The following is a 9,588-nucleotide window of genomic DNA, read 5'->3' on the forward strand; positions in this document are numbered from 1 at the left end:
TTTCCACGCTATCCTACAGCAAATCATACGTTTCCTAAGCACACGGCTACATAACCAAAAGAGTATTTTAATGGTGGCATAAATATACATTTAATAATTCAGTTTTTTAAATTTTTTGTTTTTTTTTACAAAGGTAAGAAGGCTATAAACATATATACAGTCTATAAATTAAAACACTTTGGATCAAAACCAGCACCCTTGACGTGCTCGACGCTTCCCGAATAAATAAAGCAAAAGTCCATCAGTCTTATGTTGACACGAATCGCCAAAGCTGGAGACGATGAGGTGTTCATCTCTTTAACCGATTTGAGGTTTTGGTCTCTTTTACAGTCTTGTTACATAGAACAAGAAGTGTCTTTCTTTTATTCTACAGACTCCAGCAGATGGAGACTTGAAATTTTTGTCTTTGGAGTATCTTGAAAGGAGTTCTTTTTTTTTACTGCAGTTCTTTTTTTTTAGCAGCAGTGCAGATAATAAATATAAAAATATATATACATCTGTATAAATATATACATGTCCACATATTTCAATAAATAAAAGCTTGTTTTATAAAGGTGTAAAGAGAAAGGTAGTATTTCCTGTAACTGTACAGATGGAGGTCATGTTCTTGTGTTTGAGGAGGGTTAGACCTGAAGAAGGAGAAAACAGGAATTAAAGCGAGTGGAATACGTTGTACAGCTTACAGTATATTGTAGTGTGCAGTACTAGGCATGCTCATGAAAAAACATAGCAGCAGCTGTTATATACACTATATTGCCAAAAGTATTAGGACGCCTGCCTTTACACGTACATGAACCTTATTGGCATCCCAGTCTTAGTCCGTAGGGTTCAATATTGAGTTGGTCCACCCTTTGCAGCTATAACAGCTTCAACTCTTCTGGGAAGGCGTCCACAAGGTTTAGGAGTGTGTCTATGGGAATGTTTGACCATTCTTCCAGAAGCGCATTTGTGAGGTCAGGTACTGATGCTGGACAAGAAGGTCTGGCTTGCAGTCTCCGCTCTAATTCATCCCAAAGGTGTTCTATCGGGTTGAGGTGCAGGCCAGTCAAGTTGCTTCACCCCAAACTCGCTCATCCATGTCTTTATGGACCTTGCTTTGTGCACTGGTGCGCAGTCATGAAGGATTAGGAAGGGACCATCCCCAAACTTCCCACAAAGATGGGAGCATTAAATTGTCCAAATTGTCTTGGTATGCTGATGCCTTAAGAGTTCCCTTCACTGGAACTAAGGGGCCAAGCCCAACCCCTGAAAAACAACCCCACACCATAATCCCCCCACCACCAAACTTTACACTTGGCACAGTGCGGTCAGGCAAGTATCGTTCTCCTGGCAGCGGCCAAACCCAGACATGTCCATTGGATTGCCAGACAGAGAAGCGTTATTCATCACTCCAGAGAACACATCTCCACTTCTCTAGGGTCCAGTGGCGGCGTTCTTTACACCACTGTATCTGACGCTTTGCATTGCCCTTGGTGATGTAAGGCTTGAGTGCAGCTGCTCGGCCATGGAAACCCATTCCATGAAGCTCTCTACGCACTGTTGTTGTGCCAATCTGAAGGCCACACGAAGTTTGGAGGTCTAGCGATTGACTCATGCACACAGTTGGCGACTTCTGCGAACTGTGCACTTCAGCATGCGCTAACACTGCTCTGTCATTTTACGTGGCCTACCACTTCATGGCTGAAATGCTGTTGTTCCCAGTTGCTTCCACTTTGTTATAATACCACTAACAGGTGACCGCGGAATATTTAGTAGCAAGGAAATTTCACGGATGGACTTATTGCACAGGAGAGCGACCAATTCTTTCACAAATGTTTGTAGAAACAGTCTGCATGCCTAGGTGCTTGATTCTATACACCTGTGGCCATGGAGGTGAATGGAACACCTGAATCCAGTGGTTTGCAGGGGTGTCCCAATACTTTTGCCAAAATAGTGTATGTAATAATAGTTTGCTAAACCCAAAAAGTTGTAAAATGACCTTGTTGGCACAGGAATATAGCTGCAGCTGACTTCATGTTCCGGGGCTGCCAACTTTCACTACACGATGAGTTGCTGTCTTGGAACAATCATTTACACGTGTGATTTGTTAACTAATTAAGTAATTTTAGGGATGTCACGCCCCCTGCGGGAGTCTGTTTTGTCTGGATATGGCTTGGGCTGTGTTACAATAAAGAGATATTAATGCTGTGAGTGATCCTGCAGCCTGTCACTGGATTGCATACTTGGATTGCAATATTGCACGCGAGCACTGAGATCTGCAATTGTGGACTGTTATATGGAATGTAAAATAGTTTTCTGTTGAGGCAATCTTTCCTGGATGTGTATGCATCCCTCTGCGTCTTCCTTGGCTGAATTGTAATGGCTTTCTATTACAAATTAATTCCTTTTTTTGTCATCCTGGATGCCCCCAGATGCACCATCTTTAGTCTCAGACAGACCATCCTCTAAATTAATGGTCTCAAGGATCAGATTCCACCCTTTCCTGCCAAGGTGCACTATACCATACTGTCAGTGCTTCCTGGCCTTTTCGACAACGAGCAACTGTTTCCCACACTTGCAAGGCTGCCAACTGGTCTTTTGTTCACACCATTTCTAGGTTCTACAAGGTGCATCTTATGACCTTATCTGCTGTGTAAGGTCCTTCAGGTGGCTCTTTGAGCTGCAGGCAGTTCCCTATCCTCTGTTGTTTCCTTGGGACTGTTAGCATTTCTTTGTTGTGTTGTCCACCCCTCAGTTAGACTGCTTTTGGAAGACCTGAAGGTGAAAGATATCTTGTGTCCCTCAATGGACAAGAAAGAAAATCGGATTTTTGAACTCACCATAAAATCCTTTTCTTGGAGTCCATTGAGGGGCACAGGTCCCACCCCTTTGTGTTTAGGATCATGCTCTCCGTACTGCTTTGCTACAAAACTAAAGTATGTTGATAGTAAAAGGGGTTATCCTGCCTGCAGTAGTTTTTTGTTTGCTAGTTTCCAGTCCTCCTGTAGGCAGCAGTATAACCAAAAGGTGAAAGATTTCCTGTGTTCCTCAATAGAAGAAAATGTTTTTATGGGTTTTACAAATATCCTACAATTTTTTTAATCTGCTGCCCCAGCCTTGCTGTTGTTTTTCACAATCAGTCCCCTGTGCATGAGCAGGGAGCACATAACTACTGAATATGTTAATGCCTAGAAAGAATGGATTGTTACCTCAGTGGCAAAGACACACTGTTCTGAGGATCCGGGAAGCAGGTATACAGAGTGACACAGAGCGTCTTGGTGCTTCCCCAAGGCATTACAGTTTCCAGAATCTGTCTTTGTCCTAAGAGAGAAGTCAACATAGTTATTATAGAGGTAGATTAAGTAACAAATAACAGAGTAAAATAGTGTGGCAGTTCTGCTTACCAATGTTTATACCGTCCTACATTTTTACAGTACTGATAAAAGAATGAATAATTATAAAACAGAATTCAGTAATACGTATTCCATAATATTATCTCTGCACTTCTGTCTGATTAGTGTAGTTCAATTCATTATTTAGTTGTAAATGGGAGGTGTTACCTCAGTTTATGACACCAGCTCCAAAAAAGCTTCACAATCACAACAGTTTTGTCTGAAATATGGATATGGAGGGTTGGACCCAGTAAAACTGGTGGTTTGAGTTAATAAAAGCAAAGTGCAAAACCAACCAGACATCAATTTGCTGTTGTCTGAGATACAGGATAGGTTCTTATTGGTTGTTATGAGCTGCTGCTCCTTTGCCTGACCAGAATTAACTGAACAGAAAACGTCCAACATCTAATGTTTTCAAAACTCTCCAGTAAAAGCATGTATTCCGTGGAACTGTTTTTGAGCTCCCAGACTAGACTGGTTGATTCGTAACTTTAAGATTCAATTTTCCATGAAGGAAATTATGAGGGTCATTCACAAAGCTGCTGAAGGCAGCCGAGTGAATAACCCAGCCGAAGTGAAGTGAGCCGAACGCTGTTCGGCTATTCACTTCAGGCTTGTACGGCTGATTTCAGGCGTACATCGGCTGAAATCAGTCATACATCGGCTGCACTTCAGTCAGCCGAACATGCTCTGCATGTTTGGCTGAGCCAAAGTGCAGAAGGTCTACGACTCAGCCGATCCAACATCTGGATCGGCTGAGCCGAAGCTCCGGCAACTCACTTGCAGCCATTCGCCCCTATTCTCATAGGGGCCGAACGGCGACATTCGGCTCGGCTATTCTGCTCAGTACCTCCATGGTACCAAGCAGAACAGCAATTCAATGAAAAGAGCAAAAAAAAAAGTTGAAACAATATTTTTTTTAAATGTAAATAAATGTTAAATCGAAAAATAAAGTTAAAAAAATAAATAATTTAAAAAAAACAATTGGGCGGAGCTAGCAGTGAAAACTGATTCCTATTGGCCGGCACCTGCTAGGGTTTTCTAGCAGGTCTTGGCCAATGAATAACAACTGTGCGGAGCCGGCCATGATGTCACGTCTGGCTCTGCCCAGTTGTCATTGTTTTAATGACAGTTCAGTGTCCCCTGGTCATTTGCGGATGCTGATCTGTCATTACAACTGGACGGAGCCAGCCGTGAGATCACGACTGAACGTACGCCCAGCTGTCATTTGCGAGGCATGCGCTCGCCCCGCTTCGGCTGCCACTTCATCTCGGCTGAGCCGCTTGGCCGCCTTCGGCAGCTGTACGGGCTATAGTGAATAGCCCGTACAGCAGACCTTCAGTTCGACTAAACCGAAGGGCTCCCACAACCAAAGCTAGCCGAAGGAATAGCTTTGTGAATAGACCCCTATGTATTTTAATCCAGCTAAGGTTCTTTCTACATTTCCATAGGCACTCTAGAATTTCACACATCTGAAATGTTTAACTTTGACAACATGGACCTCAGGAGCTTGTGTTTAAAAAGGAATGATCTGGTCCATATGACCTAGTATTACATATGTTTATTGGAGTTTTTTTCTCCTCACTAGGGTTCTCCTTTATCAGCATCAGAAGAGTAATCACTCACCGTTGCCCATCTCTCTCCTCCTCCATGTCAGATGTTGGCAGGAGCTTCTGCTTGCTCCGGGACTTTTCCCTCAGGCAGTCTTGATTGGGCATCTTAAAATGGGGTGGAGAGATAAGGAAAGGCTCTTTCTCTTTTAAGTTGTTCTTTTGCTCCAGGTCATTGGTCACTATCCCCTTCTGATCTTTAAGGCCTTTTTTGATGCTTCTCATCAGCAGCACCAACCCGCAGGCTAGCAAGCAAAAGGTGATCACACCCAAGCATACAGCCAGAGCCACGTTGGAAGGGGGATCAGCATAGTAGGAAGCTGAAGTTGGCTCCTGGACTCGAAACTCACATCTAGAGCCCATATACCCGGTAGGACACTGGCAGACGTGGCCACTAAAATGGGTGTAACAGGTGGCTCCATTAAAGCAGGGCCTGGAGCTGCAGGCATCAACCCGCTGAGTGCAGTCTTTTCCTCCATAGCCAAGAGTGCAAGAGCAAGTGTAAGTGTTGATACTGTCCACACAGGTCCCACCATTGGCACACGGGTAACTGGCACAATCATCAATATTTGTCTCACATCGGGCTCCGGTAAAGCCCTGACGACATTTGCATATTGCGTTACGTCCAACATCCAGGCAGTGGCCTCCTAAATTTAGCCAGAATAATTGTGTTAGTATGGGATAAAACAGAACGTTTAGCACCGTTAAAACATTCTTTTAGTGAGTCAATTTGGTAAATTATCAAATATTTTGGATTGAAAGAATGCAGTTGCAAATAACAGATGTAGTCATATTTTTAATCTCACTGGAAGAATAACTGCACTTTTAGTGTCTGTACTAGTACTAGTAATTTCTTGGTACTAGTAAGTCCTGGGCTCTTACCTTTATATTGAAAGCTCCATTTACTGCTACTGCTTAGTCTACTTGTGGTCTGCACAGTTTTTACTTGCAGGAGCTGGCACTGCTAGACCATGGTAAAGCCTAAGGCAGACTGGCTGTTATTCTTCATCAGCCATTCTTCTACAGGTCCTGTTTCCATTGTGTTCAGCTCCCCGCAGCCACCACTCATGTATATCTGCACCATCATAAATAAACACTACACCTACAAAAGCTGTCAACAGTATAACTGCATGAAATGAGTACAGTATGTCTTTCTTCTAGAAATGTCAACTATCTATTGATAACTGCTTGAGTGACTGATCCAAAGTTGACCTAATAGCCAGGGTCAAGAAGAAACAGAGGGGGGAATTTATCATAGCAATTGCGAGTGTTTGAACTTGCACGGAATATATTTCATGCACTTTGCAGATTTATGATGCTAGTGTAATGTTGTTGATGAATGAGGTTAAATAGACTCCAGGAAAGAAGACTCGTAACTCCAGACAAAAAGCATAACTGTCACTTCTTGAAGAAGTGGTCATGGGGACTTCTTAAGTTGCGATTGTTTTCTTAGATGATGCTCCAGTTTCAGACAGCCGGAGAACAAGTGCAGATGAAAACAGGCGCAAATCACGTCCAGTTGGAAAAGTAGTGCAAGCTCTGGTCAAAACAGGCGCACATGTTAAAAGACAAATTTTGCACATTTAGAAAAATGATACGAGAGGCCAAAACTTTTGCAATTGCTTTGATAAATTCCCCTCCAGAGTTCCTTCTAGATAGGGTCAAGGTAATTTGGTGACTGCTTATACAAAGTTTTGTTTGTTAACAATATAAGAACGTAATGGTGTTTTATCAGCCGCTACATTGCTATACATTTTCATCCAATGACAGTGACTGGATAGCTTTTCTGTTTGTTTGCAATAACATAGATTACTTTAGAGAAGTATTAATCAAAGTGGATGATGGGCATAAACTGTTTAGGCTTCCCGAAATTTCCTTCTTTCCTCTATCACTCATTGCGTCCACTATTTTAACGTTTACCACCAATTGTAGTTTTCCCAGACTGACAGGTTTTTAATTCTAAATCAAACAGGACTTTCTGCCTTTTTTTAATAAGGTGGCAAAAGGTTAAAACATCTGTCAAGATTTTATTGCTGTTTTTGAATTACCCCTCATTTCCTGTTCCATTGACAGTAGTCACTGTGATAGAAATTGAAGGGGATATTCCACTAGGTGTCGCAGTGCTGTCCCAGTAACCGTGCTTATCAGAGCAGAAGCAGGGGGGTAAATCTCCCCAATGGGAACACAGAAATAAAAACTCAACATAAGCTCTTACCCTTCCCCACCTCACCTAAAAATAAGAGTGCGGACTGCAATTAAACTCAAATTAAAGGCAGTTTGCTATATAAGATATAAAAGTTTAGTTCAGCCATCTCAAAAAATATTTTGCTTAGCTCAGCCATCTCAAAAAATATTTTGCTTAGCTGGGATCACATTAACTGCACAGGTAGATTCCAGTCCTACCATTCAAACAGGGATTGTTGGTACAACGATCGATCTTCTTTTCACAGTTGGAGCCATGGTAGTTGACAGGGCAGCGACAGACATAACCTCCCACGATGCTCTTCTCTACACATGTGCCCCCATTGAAGCATGGACCATCTGCACAGGTCATGGCACTAATATCGCAGTTCTTGCCATAGAAACCCCGAGGACATACACATTTGTAGTCATTTTCCAAGTCCTAAGGAGGAAGGGGGGGCAATGGATTGGAAGAAAGGGCAAGTTGGAGCATGGGTAGAATGGAGAGGTTTGATAAATAGTAGAATCAAGACAGAGAATGATTTATATTCGTCCCAGGCGTATTTGGGTGGATAAGAGATGAGGGTTATGATTGAAGGTTCAGGGGACAGGAAGAGAAGGGAAGAGAATGAAGAAATAGAGAATACAAAATTATCATTCACAATATGCATTCACATAGATTTTCAGTATAAACTGATGACTACAGTTAGTTGAATTACAATTAATGTCGCTGGGCCAGGTTTATCAAAGTATCTCAGATGCAAATTGTCTGTGTTGCCTTAAGCAACCATTAAGACTCTTCCTTGCATACATGTACTGCCTGTTAAAGCAACAGGAAGAATCTTAACAGTTAGTCAGAACAACATTTGAAACACTTCCATTTTGATAAATGAGGCCCATCGTGAGTAAACGTGTATACTGTAAGTTACAGACAAGTGATTCCTTGTTATTGGACTGTATAGAGTCATGCAGATTGTATGAGGGTGGTATCCATACAGAACATGGAATGTATGCATTGAATGGCAGACGTTTGACTATCTTTAGTGGGTGTCTATGGAGTTAATGTTTTACAATGTAATCTACATCTACATGGCAGCAGATGGGAGATGAGATGAAATGACACATGTAAGAATTCATGTATTTAGTACATACGTACCTGCGAAGGATGTATGTATTATGGTAATGCATGTTGTGTATAATTCTGCATAGTGCTAGACCCGGGCAATTGTTTGAATTTTCCATATGCTGTAATATATTTATATACAGTATATATGAACTCTGCACAACGGGCCTCATTTAAAGTGGTTTGAATGGAAGTTCCCAAGCCTCTGACCATGACTCTCACACTTGAATGATTTGATTCTGGAAAGGTGACTACAGATGTAACCAACAGCAGTGCCCACTGCTGGCAAAATCTGGTACTGCAACCCAGTCCTGTCAACTGTTATAATGTTTTGTAGACAGGGCTGCTGAAGGAGGGGAGCACATAAAGAATTCACGGCAAATTACCAAATTTCAGTTAGAAGGAAATATAGGCTCGGTTCACTAATCTATAATGATCATTATTTGCCATGACTATCCTTTTTTTTCCAAAAATAATAGTTATGTAACCTCAACTAATGAATGATCCTTTTGGCAATAATACATGTCCTATAGCTTATTGAACTGAGCCTTAGGTCCTGAGCCATAGTTTCCTGAGGAGCCTCTGAATGTAGCAGCCCTCCCCGACTTGCAAGTATTCAATCCAGATTTGGGGTGTTTTTTAGGTTCTGGTTTACCATTCCAGAAGTGGAGGTTCAACTGACCAGCAGATCAGAGAGAGAGCCACTACATTTGGAGCCTCCTCAAAAGGCTATTAAGTCTGCAGATGGATTCACTTTAAGGCACTACTACTGGCCACCTATCCACCCCTGTTTACATATAGGGACCAGAACTGTGACTACTCCATAGCAATGACATCCAGGCCTGCAGCTGGGTACATGAGCCGTGGATACATAGCAGCAATATCAGACCTGCTTAGAAAAAAACAACAAAATGATTGGTGGAAATATGAACAAGATGGAATTTTTCATTCATTTGACAAAGCTGTGACTGGAGGAAGAGTTATTTTGCTGCACCCAGCTGGCTTCATGTCCACTAATTGCATTGAGCAGCAAACTGTTTTACAGCTTGTATAAAATAAATGTTTTAAGCCCAATATCCTACAAACAGTAGTAACTTCCTAATGGATGTATGAAGCTCAGCTATCTCTAAAACATAATTTGCTATCTCATTTTTAGATTTACATTAAAGTACCACTGAAGGCTCATTTAGGGCAGTCTAAACAAGTGCCAAATCCAGATACTATGTGATGCACAAGGCTCATAAAGTAAACAAAAAACTTCCTTTATCCCCCCCCCCACCCCCCCCCCCCTCTAAAACAACCC

General features: G+C 42.0%; 1 protein-coding gene across 1 annotated transcript in view; it reads right to left on the reverse strand.

Moving 5' to 3' along the window:
* Window positions 1-623: 623 nt before the first annotated feature.
* Window positions 624-9,588, reverse strand: part of DLL3 (delta like canonical Notch ligand 3) — a 37,838-nt gene continuing 28,873 nt past the window's right edge. Inside the window, exons 6-9 of the mRNA XM_018576894.1 lie at window positions 7,385-7,604; window positions 4,998-5,628; window positions 3,189-3,300; window positions 624-629 (exon numbers count right to left, since the gene is read on the reverse strand). Of these exons, the coding sequence (XP_018432396.1) occupies window positions 624-629; window positions 3,189-3,300; window positions 4,998-5,628; window positions 7,385-7,604 (969 nt within the window). The remainder of the gene's footprint in view (window positions 630-3,188; window positions 3,301-4,997; window positions 5,629-7,384; window positions 7,605-9,588) is intronic.

The sequence above is a fragment of the Nanorana parkeri genome, unplaced genomic scaffold (genome assembly GCF_000935625.1).
Source record: "Nanorana parkeri isolate BGI_ZX_2015 unplaced genomic scaffold, ASM93562v1 scaffold80, whole genome shotgun sequence".
NCBI lineage: Eukaryota > Metazoa > Chordata > Amphibia > Anura > Dicroglossidae > Nanorana > Nanorana parkeri.